At 40.2% G+C, this 18,146-nt stretch overlaps 1 protein-coding gene across 26 annotated transcripts in view; it reads right to left on the reverse strand.

Annotated features, from left to right (window-relative positions):
• CDC14A (cell division cycle 14A) overlaps positions 1-18,146 on the reverse strand; it is a 169,405-nt gene that overhangs the window by 124,453 nt on the left and 26,806 nt on the right. For 22 of the 26 annotated variants that reach the window (XR_014844658.1, XR_002343573.2, XR_002343572.2 and 19 more), the window contains one exon: positions 14,894-14,986. The exons of the other annotated variants lie outside the window; for them this stretch is intronic. Coding sequence is in view for 15 of the 22 variants with exons in the window: in XM_085023852.1 (XP_084879978.1) it covers positions 14,894-14,986 (93 nt within the window). In the remaining 7 variants the exon portion in view is untranslated. The remainder of the gene's footprint in view (positions 1-14,893; positions 14,987-18,146) is intronic. 26 annotated transcript variants of the gene reach the window in all.

Here is an 18,146-nt window from a genome sequence, read left to right on the forward strand (position 1 = left end):
ATAGAGAAAACATTAGAAAAAGTTTCTCTCAGAAGGGGATTATGGGTTTTTTTTTTCACTTTAACTTACAAATTCCCCCAAAGAGTCCCCACTAAATGACTCACACACCCACTCATGAAAGAATTGTAAAGTCTGATTCATCCTACAGTGTGTATTTTCACATGGAAAGGCTTGTCTGCCTGCTCATTAATGTGAAACAATGAACCACAAATGTTACTTACTCCTTTATTAGGTAATTCTCTGAGGTACCCCAGCAACTCTTACTCCTTTCAGGCTTAAGTTACACTTCCCTAGCCCGACTATTTATTTGACCATGATTGTGCTGACTACATCCCTGGCTTTAGGTCCTCATCATAAAAGCCTGGTTTTCCATAACAAAAATTCAGAAGCCCTACAAGCACCTATTGTGGGAAGTGAGAGGGGCGGGCGCCAGGAAACAAGGCTAAGGCTGAGACAGAGGAGGGATGAAGAAGAAAACTAAGAACGATGAGGGGGCAGGGTGGTGCTAACATGAGGACCTAGTAGCCAGGAAGGTCATGGTCTGTTTATTGCCATGGCAACCATATTTGGGGCACGAAGAGTCTTAGGAAAACAACAAACAGGAAGCTCATGCACCTGGCTCCTCCTTTATTTAAAATTTCAGAAGGTACATATGGAAAGGGCTTTTCATTTATTAATTCACTGTCCATAATGGGGAAAGGGCCACTTTTGTTCACTATGTCAAATTAAAAAAAAATCTTGAAATACAAATTTCCATAGGCTATAAGTGTGCATTCAAAAACCATTATAAACCTCAGGTTTAAAGATTAGATGTCATGAAGTAATAGGGCATTACATACCACGAGCATAAATTGAGAAACTAAACTGGACAAGCAGTCACAGAACAGACCCAGAGGCAGGCTCAGTGCTGGCTCCTGGCAGTGGGGGGCGGGGAGAGGCAGCGCTGACCCAAGCACAGGCTTCTCATTCAAGGTTGTCCCCAAATGAATAAAAGCATGCTTGGGCGGCCAGGAAGAAGGGGAGGTGTAGGAGAGGCTTTGGGGGGGAAACATTCAAATGGACATGCAATATGAAAATATAAATTGTATTATTTGAGGGCTTAAATCAAACAGCAGCTTTTTCTAACAGTCAAGTAGCAACTGAAGGAAAATCCTTGTGGGAGCCAGCTGTACATCTTGATATTTAGAGAGAGGAGGCTCTGAGGAGTTCAGAACACTTTCCATTTTCCTTAAGCTGCTCCTGTTAATTGAAGACTAACCCAGATGGGCCACACAATCACCTGCACATTCTGTGCCAAAATCGATGCCCTAAAAAAAGCATGCGCGTATCTTTCAGATCCAAGCACAGCAAGCAGATTCTCCAAAGGTTGTGAGCAGCAAAATCAATTCAATAAAGACTTTTTTTTTTTTTAGTAAAATAGGACAAAGTATAAAACATCAGTATATGGCATGCATTTGTAAAGTAAGAACTGTTTCATGAACCTTTTGTTTCAATTATTCATGCGAATGGGATGTGTGTGTGTGTGTGTGTGAGAGAGAGAGAGAGAGAGAGAGAGAGATCTAAGGTGCAATGTAAAATATGTTTCTTACTGTGGATTACAGTGGGGGAAAAAAAAAAAAAAAAAGCTTGAGGAGCTCCCGTCGTGGCGCAGTGGTTAACGAATCCGACTAGGAACCAAGAGGTTGCGGGTTCGGTCCCTGCCCTTGCTCAGTGGGTTAACAATCCAGCGTTGCCGTGAGCTGTGGTGTAGGTTGCAGACGCGGCTCAGATCCCGTGTTGCTGTGGCTCTGGCGTAGGCCGGAGACTACAGCTCCGATTGGACCCCTAGCCTGGGAACCTCCATATGCCGCGGGAGCCGCCCAAGAAATAGCAAAAAAAAAAAAAAAAAAAAAAAAGCTTGAAACACCATGCTGAAAAACAGCCTCAGCTACTTCATGTCGTTCCTTGGTTCTCCTCTTCTCCTATCACTCCTGACACTTGGACCCACTCTAGGACACCAAGGGACATCACCAAAGCGCATGTGAGAACTGCCACTTCAGCCAGCTGGTAGGCAAAAGTTAGGGAGTGTTAGCGCCATCAGCTAGAATTAAAGCTCAGAAACTGCCTGGAGGAGAAACTGAGCGACTAGTGTAATTGACACATTGTTTTTCAACTGCCAACATATTACCTGCTGTTTTTAAATCTTCCACAGACTATTGTGGTTTAGACACAATATTATGTCAAGACTAGCACTGCTCAGCTACAGGCTGTGACTGAATATACCTCCAAGTGGAATTTAGGGGTGAGTTCTAGTCTCTCTGGCTCACTAACTGGATTTGACCCTGGGCAAAACACTGGGCTTTGCTCAGATTCTCCATCTGAGAGAGAAGGACTACAGCAGGAGTTTTTCCTAGTCAGTTTCTTACAGAGATATTTCAGTGGTTGTGCAGAAGGGGTTCCTATTTTTCTTTTTAGCACCAAGAATATGACATTTTTTCCCTTTGTGGTTTTTTTTTTCAGGCATACAGCATAGTGATTCAGTTTGTTTGGGTTTTTTTGTTTGTCTTGCAGAGTATATTCCATTATTATTATAAAATAATGACTATAATTCCCTATGCTATACAGTATTCCTGTTTCTTATCTATTTTATATATAGTAATTTATATTTATTTATCCTATAACCCTAATTTGTCTTTCTCCCCTTCCCTCTCCCCTTTAGTAACCATAAATTTGTTCCCTATATCTGTGAATCTGTTTCTATTTTGCATATATATTCATTATTTTTAAAGTTTTACAAATAAGCAATATCATGTGATATTTGTCTTTCTCTGCCTGGGTTATTTAAGCAGCAAAGGGCAGTATTTCATTCTTTCATGGCTGAGTAATAGTCTGGTGTCTGTGTGTGTGTGTGTGTGTGTGTGTGTGTGTGTACACCACCTGTGTGTGTGTGTGTGTGTGTGTGTGTACACCACCTCTTCTTGATCCAAATCTATGCTGATGGGCACTTGGGTTGCTTCCATGTCTTGGTTATTGCGAATAGTGCTGTTATTGTGTTATTACGTTATTGCGAATAGTGGTTATTATGTTCTTATGTTATTATTATATGAACATTGATCGGATGCATGCATGTTTTTGAATCAGTGTTTTCATTTTTTCTGGATATGTAGCCAGGTGTGAAATCGCTAGGTCATATGGTATTTCTACTTTTAGTTTTTTAAGGAGGCTCCACACTGTTTTCCATAGCGGCTGCATCAATTTAAATTCCCACAGTATGCAAGGGTTCCCCTTCCGCCATATCCTCTCCAATATTTGTTATTTGTAGACTTTTTTTTTTCCTTTCGGTCTTTTTAGGGCCGCACTCGCGGCATATGGAGGTTCACAGGCTAGGGGTTGAATCAGAGTTGTAGCCACCAGCCTACACCAAAGCCATGGCAACTCAGGATCTGAGCCATAGTCTGCAGACCTATATATACCATGGCTCATGGCAACACCAGATCCTTAACCCATTGACTGAAGCCAGGGATCGAACCCGCATGCTCATGGATCCTAGTCGGGTTTGTTAGCCACCGAGCCAAAACGGGAACTCCTATATTTATTTTTAAACTAAGAGAAAATAATAAACACAGTCAAACATATTTAATATCAAATTTTCCCATGGTGAAAACCAAAGAGCAGCCAAATTATCTCATTTCTAGTAAATATCTCATTGATTAGGAAGCTTGGAGCTCTGCACTGGGTGCATGTCTAAATGTGAACCTGTTCTGTCCAGATATTTGTATAAAACTGAATAGAGGTGGCTCACGCTCATGTAAATATCAGGTGAGGCCCAGGTAGACAACATGTTCAGGACATGTCAACTGTAGACTAACCCAGACGCCAAGCACCTGCTCTCACATCAGGCACTGCAAATACTTTCCAGGTTGTATGAGGATAACAGATAATGTCTTCAGGGCTTTAGGTGCCTCTTTTCTAATTTTTTTCCATTAAAAAAATGTGTATAGCTACATTTTTTAATGTGATGGATTTAAATTTTTCTAATATTCTTTTCTGAGTTTTTGAATTTGTTCTTACTGAAAAGTATCTTGAGAGTCTAAGAACACTGTTAAAAAAATGATTGGCAACTACTTAATATGCGTAAGTAAGGATTTTTCCCTAGTGAGAACAACAGAAATAATAATGAAGATTATCATCCGTAATACAGATTTCAAATGTTTGTATATATCAACAAAGGCCATTTCAGTTCTAAAATCTTATTTTTTCATTTTTCAAAGTTTCATTGAAGTTTGGTTGCTTCACAAGGTTGTGGTAACGTCTGCTGTGCAACAAAGTGATTCAGTTATACATGTACGCATCTATTCTCTTTCAGATTCTTTTCCCACATAGATTATCACAGAACATGGGGTAAATTCTCTGTGTCAGACAGCAGGTCCCCGCTGGTCAATCATTCCATAGACCTCAGTGTACATATGCCAATCCTTTCAGTTCTAAAATTTTAGATAACTATGTAAAACATCTTGTTTTACTCAGTAACTTAAAAGAAATAAATGCCTCAAAACACTGTGATTCTTGCTGTTATTTCTCTAATTAGCACTGACTGCATAATTTATCTTTAAGCACTTTAAGGCTTTTTAATTACTCCATATTAAATTTTCAAGAATTGTGGAAGAGTCAACGTTATTAATGTTTCACATTTATCAACTAAACATTAAAGCATTCATGCGAGTATTTAATTGAACACTTAGGATGTGTCAGACACTGTTCTAGATGCCGGAGCTATTGTGGGGAACAAAACAAATTTCCCTCCCTTAAAGGCAAAGACAATAAACAAGTAAATAAATAATTCTGAGCACTAAAAAAGTACATCCCCTTAATTCAGTATACAAATGAAACAAATGGACGCAAGCTTTTCACATAGAAAGTATATTCTTTTCAAGGCTACTACTAAGATTCAAAAGTGTGTAAGTAAACTGCTCTGAGCAGATATAGTATCAGCCCTGAAATATATAGTCCTAAATTGTGTGTGTGTGTGTGTGTATAGATCAGAGGGCTATTTACAGCACAGAGGAAACTTGTTAGTGGGAGAATGGGGGGGAAAATACTGAAAAGACTTATTCAGTTAAACTTGAGAAACAAACCTTCCACAAATGAAAAGCAAACAGCTGATTTTTCCAGCCCACAGCTAAATGAAACATGCAGTGAGCACTGAATAAAACATAATATTGCTCTACCCATATGCAGAAGACTAACAGAATTTCCAAATTGAAAATGCTGTATAATATTAGGGACCCTGACTCACTTAAAGACACCAAAAATACAAGCCTGCAGAGATGCGAGCCTGCCTGGCCCATTTACAGGCAGTATCACAATAGCATTCTTGCCTATCAAGCTATAAAAGGAAGGAACTGCAAACAGGAAATTGCCCTGCCCCAGACGGGGGCCACTCCTCCCTTCCTCTCCACAACTTCTATAATCAGAAGCAAATGCTACCTGTTAGGTTTACCAGGCAGCCACAGAGGTTGACAGAACACTGGTAGCTGACATCTACTTTATTGCTATTTTAATAAATATTTAAGGAAAATACCTTTATTATTTTGAACAAACACTTTTCCTAATAACTTTACCTACATTTTAAATAACATTTGTTTAACCTATAGTTTTTTAATGACAATTTAAAACAGGTTTTGGTTTTTGTGGATGGGGGGAAGTTCTCAGGCCAGGGGTTGGACCCACGCCACCAGAGCAATAACCTGAGCCACTGCAATGACAATACCAGGTCCTTAACCTACTATGCCGCAAGGGAACTCCTAGTTTTGAAATTGCAATTTATGGATAAATTGTGAGTCAGAGATTAAGGAAATGAACATGCTTGGTCCAGACAACGAAGACAAAAACAAATTCAAGGTCGGTGGGCCTGGTTTACCATTTTCCACTGGTTCAAACACACACACATGCAAACAAGTTAACCATTTTTAAATAATACTGTTCCAAATACAATTTTCTCTATATTCAGTAGATCACTCAGGTGCTAAATAATCGATACGTCCATTATTAGCAGTTCCAATTAACCGTCTTTGTATTCAGCTGCAGCATTCTGATAAGTAGTAGAATTTATGGTACATGGATTTCCTAATTTCTTATGGAAACTTGGACTGATGAGTGTGATTTCTAGGGGTTTACATCTATTGATACAAATTAGACAAAGAAAAATGACTTTTTTTTTAAAGGAAAGAGACTGATAGACTTTTAATGGTCCAAATACAGTAAACAAATTTAAAAACCACAAGCTATTGAAAAGTTAATAAACCCAAAAATAAAACTACAGGAATAGTCAGCCTAGGTAATAATTTTTCTAATTCATAAAACATTAAAATATCATTTTTTCCAATTAAATTTCTAAGTCTTTAGTGTTTATAGCCATTATGTAATGGTATATGAGAGTGAAGATTTCACATGATATCAAATTTAGTGGAAACTGGCTTAAATGGAGCTCCTGCGGTGGCTCAGTGGTTAACGAATCTGACTAGGAACCATGAGGTTTTGGTTCAATCCCTGGCTTTGCTCAGTGAGTTAAGAATCTGGCATTGCCGTGAGCTATGGTGTAGGTTGCAGACACGGCTTAGATTCCGAGCTGCTGTGGCTCTGGCATAGGCCGGTGGCTACAGCTCAGATTAGACCCCTAGCCTGGGAACTTCCATATGCTGAAGGAGCAGCCCTAGAAATGGCAAAAAGACAATACCAAAAAAAAAAAAAAAAAAAAAAAAGACGAAGAAGAAACTGGCTTAAATATGGTAAAATGCTCCAAGAGCTTAAATAATGCTGATTTTTAAAAAATGTATTAATTACACCTTTGGAAATCTGAAGACAAAAATCCACGAAAAGAAATATTTATAATGCAGACAGCTATTAGTTCTATTAAAAAAAATTTCTTTGGAAAGAAATCCAAAATGTTAAACAGTGGTATTCCCTCTAAATGGAACATTATTTGATCATGTAGGTGGCAAAAAGGCAAAACATGCATAGGCCAGAGTTCCCATCATGGCTCAGCGGAAATGAATCTGACTATTATCCATGAGGACACAGGTTCGATCCTGGCCTCGCTAGGTGAGTTAAGGATCCAGCATTGCTGTAAGCAGTAGTGTAGGTCACAGATGCGGCTCGGATCCAGCACTGCTGTGGCTGTGGCTGTTGCCAGCAGCTGTAGCTCTGATTAGACCCTCAGGAATCTCCATACGCCGAGAATTCTGCCCTAAAAAGAACAACAACAACAACAACAAAAAAAAACATGTAGTCCAAGCGAAAAGATGTTCACAATACTATGCTACAATTATACATAAATAGTTCAAGTTTAGAAGTGATGTAAATTGCAAGAAAAATGCTCCTATTTTTCGTCTATAATGTGGTTATTCTGCTTTTTTAATTAAAATTATCCTCTTCTCAAACTGGATGTTTAAAATACATTTAATCATTTCCCAACTCCTCCTCTGCCCCCCAAAAAGCATCTGCCTCTCCACGCCATGCCCCTGCCTGACATCCCCTTCCCGGCTTGGCCCACTGCAGTTGGTCATCCTTAATCCCTCTCAGACTTCTCCAGGCTTGACCCTGCTCCCCCAACACCCGTAGCAGAAGAGAGAGAATTACTCACTTTCATATCCCCAACTCCTAAAACAAGGCCTCAGGTATGAGAAGGACTGGAAAAACACTTGTCAAATGAATTCTTAGCGAAATTTGGCAGCTATTACACACTTTTCCCAATTATCTATTGCTGATTCACTCCCCCATTTTAGGCTAAGCATTCATTCTTTTTCAATTTTTTTAATTTTTGTTTTATTTTCCAGAGCTCACCGCAATGCTGAGCAGAGCTCATCTAAGCTCAATAAATATTTACTGAACTAATGAATGCCTGAAAACACATCTCAAAAATAAGAAACTTATTTGGTTTAGACAGGCTCTTCCAGAAAATAAATAATACCTGGGGTGGGGGGGGAGAGGGAACCTCACACTCATATCTTCCAAAATTATCCTAAACCATCATCAGATTAACAAACAGCTGCATATTACTGAGGCAAGGAAGGCTCTAAGTGGAAAGAAAGGAAGACAAGCTGACAAAAAGAGGGGAGCAGCATTCAGCTCTTCAGGGGAGGTAAGACGATGGCTCAGAAACTATTGGGAAGGCCACATGGCTTTCCTGTCTAGAGCGCCAGCCGTTCCTAAGTGCTTAAAATGCCAGGCATGGCCCTGACACCTTCAAGAGCATGACCTCCTGTGGTCCACACCACGGCTACGTTAGGTGGGGTATTATTATCTCTGTCCTAAAGACACAAAGAACAGGAGTATGGATGAGTTAGATAACTTGGTCAAGACATACAAATAAGTGAATTCAAGGCCAAGGCTGTGGCTTGCTGAAGTCTGTCCTCTCAACCACTACGCCAGGTGGATAATGGCTTCTGAGAGGTAGAATATAACTGCTAAGGCCTTAAGTACAGTCACAGGACCAACAGCAGACATGGACATGGTTACAAAGTCCACAAACCTTAGCCCTGTCATCCCGGACTCAGACATGACACCTGGTTCAGGCTAGGCCCAGTTAATCCATAATTAGACCTCTTATTTAGCAATGTGAGGACTTAATTAGTGGGTTAAGGAACACACAATGTGGTTTCCATCTCTGTTTAAGAATCCTCCACATATCTGGGAAAACAAACAAACAAACAAAAAAACACCTAATTCTTTAACTCTGAATTATTTTCCAATCCTTCAATCATCATGGTCTGCTCCACATTCTCCTTGACCTCTTTACCACACTTCTGTGAACTGAAAACAGTGTAGAAGCCAGTGAGGACGTGGTCTTGAAGCATGTGGCAAGAACCTAATTAATTTCATGCTTATAAATTTTTAAAAGCCATGTTCTTCAAACTCACATGAGAGTATTTTGGATGCTCTGATGATCCAAACATCCTAATTAACCCCAAAACAGCAGTGAGTTGTTGTCCTGGAAGAAAAACACTTTTCCGGTAAAGGAGATCTGTCCTTTGACTCTGAGCCCTCCATCTCAAGGAGTACAATGTCACGGTTTAGAAATGCTTTGTAAGCAAGGACTTCCCTGAAAGGGGTACCTGTCGTCTATTAAGTCTCACTGTGATCTCCAGAGGCCACATCATTCCAGCAACTCTGGTTTTTGGATCACCCACAGAGAAGGGTTTGTGGATTTTCTACTGAACAAGATGTTCTGTATATTTTATCTCTTTTTCGATACTCATGACAGCTCTAGGAGATAAAAACATAAAAAGGCTCTCCCTCACTTACAGATAAGGAAATAGAAACATAAAAACTTCTGCGACATACTTAAAGTCATGTTCTAACAGAGAAACCACAGGCCAAGCCCCGACTCTGGAGGTACATAAAATGTTTGCACAAGATATCACACTCAAAAGCAAGATAGGATAGTTGCACAGCAATATGAATGTGCAAAATACCACTAAACTATACACTTAAAAATGCTAAGACTCATCACAGGAAAATAATTTCTGGTAATTGTGTATGGTAATGGATGCTAACTGGAATTACTGTAGTGATCATTTTGCAATATATACAAATATTGAATCACGTACATTGAAAACTAGTATATTGTCAATTATAACTCAATAAAATAATTAAAAAGAAATAAAAATGATTAAGATAATTTTATGCTAGGTACATTTTACCATAGTAAAAATAATTGGAAAAAAAATTTTATCAGAAAAAAAAAAGGGGGTTCCTGTTGTGGCTCAGAGGTAACAAACCTGATTAGGATGTGAGTTCGATCCCTGACCTCACCCAGTGGGTTAAGGGTCCGGCATTAGGCTGTGGTGTAGGCTGGCAGCTACAGCTCCGATTCGACCCCTAGCCTGGGAATTTCCATATGTGGCAGGTACGGCCCTAAAAAGACAATAAAAGAAAAAAAAAGAAAGAAAGAAAGATGAAGAAGAAAAAGCAGCCAGGTAGTAATGTGACGTTTGTAACAGGTACTGCCCTTGGTCTGTCGTCTCTGGTCTGTTCCTGCATCTTTAAAGACCACAGTTGGGAGTTCCCATCGTGGCGCAGTGGTTAACGAATCCGACTAGGAACCATGAGGTTGCGGGTTCGGTCCCTGCCCTTGCTCAGTGGGTTAAGGATCCTGCATTGCTGTGAGCTGTGGTGTAGGTTGCAGACACGGCTCAGATCCCGAGTTGCTGTGGCTGTGTTGTAGGCCGGTGGCTACAGCTCCGATTAGACCCCTAGCCTGGGAACCTCCATATGCCGCAGGAGCGGCCCAAGAAATAGCAAAAAAAGACAAATAAATAAATAAATAAATAAATAAATAAAGACCACAGTTGGTTCAGTCATTACTATAAATATTCTGGTAATTAGGAGGACTTTATGTCCAATTTGATCACTTTCAGTTTCCCTCTGAAGTTATCTGAAGGAAGTTATCTTCATTCTTTCTTTCATGTTCTATCATTCTGTTATTCATTCATTCGGAAGTTATTTATGGAGCATCTCCCATGGGCTGGGCATAGTTCCAAGCTGATACTCAGTGTTCTAGAACTAAAATAGTTCCATACCGTTTGGTAAATAGCTGCTGTCTGCAGCATCTCAGCCTCCTCCATGCTGGCCCCCTCATCTCTTCCCCAGGACAGTCCCCCTCACCCTGGACTTCCCCATGATTCAGGACAGCAAGAAGGTTCCATCATTGCCAGCTTTCAGTTCAACTGGTGAACGCCTGGGCCTAACCCTGGGTTAAATATTTTTTTCACCTCTGAGACACAGCAATGAATGAAACTGACAAGGTCCCTTACCTATAGTCTAGGAAAGAGACAATAAACAAGTAAATGTACAAGTGAACCAGATAATTTCAAATAGTAAAATGCTGTAAAAATAAATAAATAAAACAGCAAAGGGCTAGAGGGTAACTGGAGGTGGGAAAAGCAGACTAAAACGTGAAAGTGTCGCTGAGGAGGTGATAGTAGAAGGAAGAAGGAATGCAAGGGTCTGAGGTAAAAACATTACAGACAGAAGAGAAATGCTAAGGACTTCTGGTAGGAACAAGCTTGGGATTTCATGGTTAGAAGACCAATGTGATGGGAGCATCTTGAGTAAGAAGATCATAGGGAGAGACAGGGACAGATCATAGAGGATCTTAATGGTAATGGTAAGGAGGCTGAATTTCCTGCCAAGAACAGTGAGCAGTCTTTAGACAGATTTGAAACAGGGCACTGACATGATCTAATTTATTGTTGTAAAAGATCACTCTGACCGTTGTGTGGTAACTGGATTAAAGGGAAGCAAGGGTGAGAAAGGAAACAATGCATGAAGCTGGAGTGATCATCCAAGTGAACAGGGACAGTGGCTTGGACTAGGTGATAGCAACAGAGATGGACAGAAGTATCTCATTCAGGAGTTCCTGTTGTGGCTCAGCGGAAACGAACCTGACTAGCCTCCATGAGGACACAGGTTCGATTCCTGGCCTTGCTGGGTAGGTTAAGGATCTGGCATTGCTGTGATCTGTGGTGTAGGTTGCAGACGAGGCTCAGATCTGGTGTTGCTGTGGCTGTGGTGTAGGCCAGCAGCTGAAGCTGAAGATTAGACCCCTAGCCTGGGACCTCCATATGTCACAGGTATGGCCCTAAAAAGCAAAAAAAAAAAAAAAAAAAAAACTGTGGAGCTAACAAACAGGTAGTTAGATACTTATCTTGATAATAATCCTGAGGTAGACCAGAAAACCCTGGTATTAACTAAATTTTACAAATGAGAACACTGAGGCTCACAGAAAAAGGTTTATCTTAGTACAAAATATTTTTCAGGAGTTCCCATCGTGGCGCAGTGGTTAACGAATCCGACTAGGAACCATGAGGTTGCAGGTTCGGTCCCTGCCCTTGCTCAGTGGGTTAACGATCTGGCATTGCCGTGAGCTGTGGTGTAGGTTGCAGATGCGGCTCGGATCCTTAGTTGCTGTGGCTCTGGCATAGGCCGGTGGCTGCAGCTCCGATTTGACCCCTGGCCTGGGAACCTCCATATGCCGCGGGAGCGGCCCTAGAAAAGGCAAAAAGACAAAAAAAAAAAAAATTTCAGTAGTCAGTGCCCCCTGATAGAGGGCGGATACCACATTTAAAAAAGAGTAACATCTTCACCACTGGGGACTCAGAAAAAAGCACATACAGAGGGCAACCTATTTGGCTCTGCAGCTGCTCCAAAGGTAAAAGTCTTCCATGTCCAAGAAGATTCCCCCAGGAGAGTATGGCTTATTCAAATAACAATACGTAATCTATGTGACACTTAGCTGAGATGTCTGTATAATGCCATTACTATCTTCTTAAAATACTTGAATCAACAATTAAATGCATACAAACAATACGAAGTAAGGCACAAAATTCTCTTTAAGGAAAGATGACAATTCTTGGTTTTCATTTTATTAAAATGTTCTGGGTATATATACACAATGGAATACTACTCGGCCATAAAAAAGAACAAAATAATGCCATTTGCAGCAACATGGATGGAACAAGAGACTCTTGTACTAAGTGAAGTAAGTCAGAAAAAGAAAGACAAATACCTTATGATAGCACTTATATCTGGAATCTAATACAAGGCACAAATGAACCTTTCCACAGAAAAGAAAATCATGGACTTGGAGAATAGACTTGTGGTTGCCAAAGGGAAGGGGGAGGGAGTGGGAGGGACTGGGAATCTGGGGTTAATAGATGCGAACTACTGCCTTTGAAATGGATAAGCAATGAGATCTTGCTGTGTAGCACTGGGAACTATATCTAGCCAATTATGATGGAGCATGATAATGTGAGAAAAAAGAATGTATACATGTATGTGTGACTGGGTCACCTTGCTGTACAGTAGAAAATTTACAGAACACTATAAACCAGCTATAAGGGAAAAAATTAAAATCATTATAAAAAAATAAAACCATAAGATGTAATTTTTTTAAATTTTAAAAAAATAAAAGTGTTTTGTTGAAAAGCTTTATGGGGGACACATTTCTAAATTTAGAAAAGAAAATCAATTGGGAAATGACCAACACAGGAATAATTACACCACTTTGCAGGGCTGTAACCAGCTTGTAAGACAAGCCTGTGCTGCCCTCAGCACTTCCTCAAACCCCTTTTCCTTCCTTTGGCGGCTTTAAAGTGGTGGAAACTTCTGCATTAGAAGACGTGTCTATCCCCAAGCTCAACACATCTATTAGGACTAAACTTCCGTTCAAAATCCCAAAGGTGCCATGCTGAAATTAAGGACACACGACAAACAGGAAGGACAGGCATTAAAACAGAAAGAAGAGAAGGGGGGGAGCAGCAGAGGTCCTCTCCCTGATGGCAACTCCTCAGGACAAAGGGCTCACAAATAACACGCTCTATGGCATCACGAACCCTCAGGAAACCCTCAGCAAGACATGCCGGCTTGTAGGCTTGAAACCAGAGGTTATTACATACTCTCCGTATTTTAGACACAGTGTGGATTATCAGTTTCCAATGAATAGTAGTTATCAGAGTAAAGCAAAAAATAAGCATGCCTGTTTAATTCAGCTCACCAGCACTTCACTGAACCTTCGTGCCAACAGCCAGTTTTTCGTGTGTGCTCTTAAAAGAGAAGCAAGAGCCTGGCTGGCGCTGCAAATACTCCTCGTATCCTCAGAATTGGAAAGAAACTTAGAGGTCATTATATCCAACCCTCTCGTTTTACAGACAAGGAAACTAAGTAAAGCTAAGGAGGATAAAGTGGCTTACCCATCATCCCAGAGCCACTTCAGGATGAAAAAAACGTGTTTCAGATGCTTAGTCATGATTCCAAGTACTCTAACATGCTGTCTATGCAACAAAAAAGAAAAGTACCACAAAGGATGGCCCAAGGTTTTACTGCAGCCACATCCTGATGAGAGAAGGTAGGCAGAGCTGGGCATCACAGCCCTAGAGACAAGGCCCCAGGTCACAAGGGCCCTGGCTGTCAGCCTGCCACTCTTTCTCAGCCTACACCCTGCAACAGCTGAGAGTCTTTCCAACAACACAGCTGGGCTTTTTCCCCCAGAGCATTTGGTTTGATGTGGCTGAGTGTGATGTCTAGTAGCTGGTGCCTTCTTCCGTCAAGGTCTTCAGAAGGACGGCCTTGAAAGGTCACCCAGCAGGGTGCTTCCAAGCTTTGGAAACGCACAGACCCTCCCAAAGGATGAGCAGGTAAAGGACACCTCTCTCCCTTGCCTGCCCAATCCCAGCATATGCAGTAAATTCTAGAAATATTCCTGCAAAAATTGTGTAGCACATTCATGTGGAACTCATATTTGCATGTTAGTGCTTACAGGGAACAAAATTTCTAATTAAACTTATTTTTGAAAAGTCATGTCTGGTTACTAGAGAAGTTGCAATATATGCAAGATCCATTTTCATTTTGCTTACTGCAAACACTTATATAGATGAATAAAGAGATTGATAATAACAACCTCCTCCACTGCAATCAAAGATTTCATCTCTTTTTTTATATTTTTTAAATAAAGTATAGTTGATTTACAATGATGTGAAGGATTTCCTCTTGTTCCAAAAAAGGAAACCCTCAACAGTCTTTCATAATCTTCATATGTGTGTATATATATATATATATGTTTCTTCCTGTAAATATCCCTTCTGAGCAGTCTTTTTATTAAAACACCTAAGCAGCTGTGGAATAAAAGCTACACACTGTAATTCCAAGATTCTCTCACTAGCTACTGGAAAATAAAATCTGAGAGTCAACAGCCCATCAATACTGGTCCACACTTTCCACTCCAGTTCAGTGGCCAAGGTGCTAATAATCTTCACCATATCCCAATTCCACTGAAAAAGTGGCCTGGATTTTCTTTGACAGTGTTAGCATTCCATTGGCCTGATTATAGAAAATAATCATGAAAAAAAGTACTTACGGCATAAGCACCTATCAAAAATGCTGCATTTGCTCTTTTCTGTTGGTCAAAACAGGTGTAGTGCACTATTTTCTTTCTTGATAAACTATATGACTAGAAAGAGGGAATACAAAGAGTTAGTGTAATCCCGGGGACAATGTTGAAATATACAGAAAAACGTCACTGCTTAACTTGCAAAATATGTTATAATCCGTGAAATTTAACAACTTTCAATTTTAATTTCTATAGCATTTGTACAAAAGTATTATGGGGTAGAGGGTTTCTAGCTCAGACTTTTTACAGCTAAACCATGATATAAGAATTGACAACATAACGAATATGTTTCTTCTCTAAGAAAGGAGACAGCTAGAATGGGAAATAATTAAATTATTGGCATCTTTATTCACAGGAATCATTTCTGAGGACTTACTCTTGATCTTATATGTAACATCTATTCCTCCTTTTTCATTTCCTACATCCCACACCCACTCCCAGAAATGTTATCTAGACTTTTTTTTTTTTTTTTGGTCTTTTTGCCATTTCTAGGGCCTCTCCCACGGCATATGGAGGTTCCCAGGCTAGGGGTCTAATCGGAGCTGTAGCTGCCAGCCTACGGGACAGCCACAGCAACGCAGGATCCGAGCAGTGTCTCCGACCTACACAGCTCACAGCAATGCCGGATCCTTAACCCACTGAGCAAGGCCAGGGATCGAACCACAACCTCACGGTTCCTAGTCGGATTTGTTAACCACTGAGCCACGACGGGAACTCCTAGACTTTTCATATTATGCCATCTGTTTTTAAATATGTCCACCAATCTGTTTTCCTCTCTAAAATTTTGGAAATTCCTATGTGAACTAGAACAGCAATATTAATACTTTCTTTCTTTAATGTTCTATAAAAATCCCCTTTTAATTACCTGGGGGGAAAAAACGGTTAATGGAAAAAAATGAACCATCGAAAGGATTATGTCAGCAAACATTTTAACACAATAGCCACATATTAAATTTATGGATTCAAACAAACAATTATTAAGGCACCAGCTGCTGTATGCCAGGCAATATGCTGCATGCTCAACTAAATCCGAAAGAAGCAACATGGTATATTACATACATGCTAAACATGAAAATAAGTTACAAATAAAAAGATCTGTTAAAACAAAGTCAAATTATTGATCAAACTCAAACATAAAACAATGAGAACATGAAACAACTCAATGAAATCCACTCAATCTCCTCATATTTCAAAAATCATAGTATTTTCACGAGTTTTTTTTTTTTTCAAAATACGGACACAAGTACATTTTAATGTTATCTATAAATTTGTACCAACTACAAAAGCAGCTCTTTATACTTTACGCGCTGACCACAATCCACAGACTATCTACTTTTAGAGCCCTTTAAAAATGTAAGGACTGGAGTTCCTGTCATGGCTCAGTGGTTAAACACACCCAACTAGGATCCATGAGGATGTGGGTTCCATCCCTGACCTCACTCAGTGGGTTAACGATCCGGCGTCGCCATGAGCTATGGTGCAGACAGCAGCTGCAGATCCAAGTCGACCCCTAGTCTGGGAACCTCCACATGCTGCAGGTGCGGCCCTAACATGAAAAAAGAGAGAGAGAGAGAAATGATCTTCTTCGTAGTGGAGCTTGGCCCATATCTCCTAGATCAGATCACAGGGAGTTGAGTTCTCCCCCAAGGGATCAAAACTAATACAAAGTGAATGATAACAGAGAAAAATCCTATATCCTATAAGCCTTGTCCGAATTTTCCTCCTTGCCACAGCCAGGCCCCCCTCCTCCAGATCAGCTTGCCCTCGTCTTACAGCAGCAATGCTGTTTGACCAAGGACATACCCTGGCACTGGAATGAAAATTTTCAGGAATGGCAAAACATTTTGTTTACCTGGGGCTTTATATGATTGGGTTGATGTACACAAATTCTTCAACACTGTCTCTTTCAAAACATTAAACATGTCCCTCTCAAAAAAAAAAAAAAAAAAAAAAACTATCACATAGGAAAGCACCATTGAAGAAACGATACCATCCATTGGAGACAATGATGACTAAAGTACCTTTAGAGGAACATTTGGCTCATCCTTTGAGATCGTTCATGGAAGAGCTTTACCATGCAAGAAAAGAAAGGCACAGTGTGCAGACAACAGGACTCTATTTTGTAAATGAGCCCTGTAGATATTTTCTCAAGTTCTGCCCTAATATCAGGAGAACTCCATGCCTCCAGATTGGAGGGCTGCCTTTTCCTCACACCTGCCTGCTCTACAGTGCGGTGTGCCAGCCACGACCTTCACAGAGACTGCTTGCTAGGTCATACTCTCACCCCTGGCTTTCAGTGAGCTCTCTGCTCTACTACAGATTCTTGTTGCCTTTCACGAAAAGCTCAGAGATTACAAAAATACCGTGTACAATAGAAAGGTAGAAACTGGTAAAAGAAATGAATATAGTCTTAAATATAGAGGGGAAGATGTCACAGAAGGAATACTTAAGACATCTGGATTATTTGCCTTCTCTGCAGCAAGGCTACATGTGGCCCGTGACCAATTATAATGTCACTACCCACACTGTATTTTAGATTTCTCTCTGGAAACTGGAGTATATGGCCTGCTGAATCTTCTTAAAATAAGTAGACACAGCCATCCCTCTATATAATAGCAATAACTATAGTAATATTTATTGGTCACTTGCTACATTGCATCATTTCTCCAAGCAGTAAAACAATGCCAGAGAGGTCCAGTTTGACCAGACAGAGTGGCTCGCAAACCAGGGCCCTGGGCAAAGATGAAGTATAATGAGTCTGCTGTGTCTCTCTTTTACTAAGTGAACATAAGCCTGGAGCCAGAAAGGGCCTGGCTTACCACACCCAGCTAATACCTCCTAGTTCAGATCTGAGAATTGATTGCTCTCACAGCAAGTGTTCTAGATGGGGAGAAATCTAGAACCCTGTCACTGAGTGTAACAACATATGGAAACCTCTATTCTCAATTACAAGGCCATAACAAGTTCCATGGTTCAAAAGTTAAATAATTCTCTGGTTGAACAGGCCAATAATTTTAAAAATTTTAGAAATAAAATCTAAACTAAATTTCAGTCTAAATTACCTTTTATTATTATATTACCATATTATATTTCATCCTCTTTTAACAGACTGGTTCAGAGTCTCCTGAAGGGCTTATTAAAACAAAGATTGTTGGCCTCACCCCTGGAGTTTCTGATCAGCAGGGAAGGGCTTGAGAGTTTGCATTTCTAACAAGTTCCT

Source organism: Sus scrofa, chromosome 4 (genome assembly GCF_054392235.1).
Source record: "Sus scrofa isolate SSC_HxYL_T2T_F1_AM1 chromosome 4, Sscrofa_HxYL_maternal_Yorkshire_Landrace_v2.0, whole genome shotgun sequence".
Lineage (NCBI taxonomy): Eukaryota > Metazoa > Chordata > Mammalia > Artiodactyla > Suidae > Sus > Sus scrofa.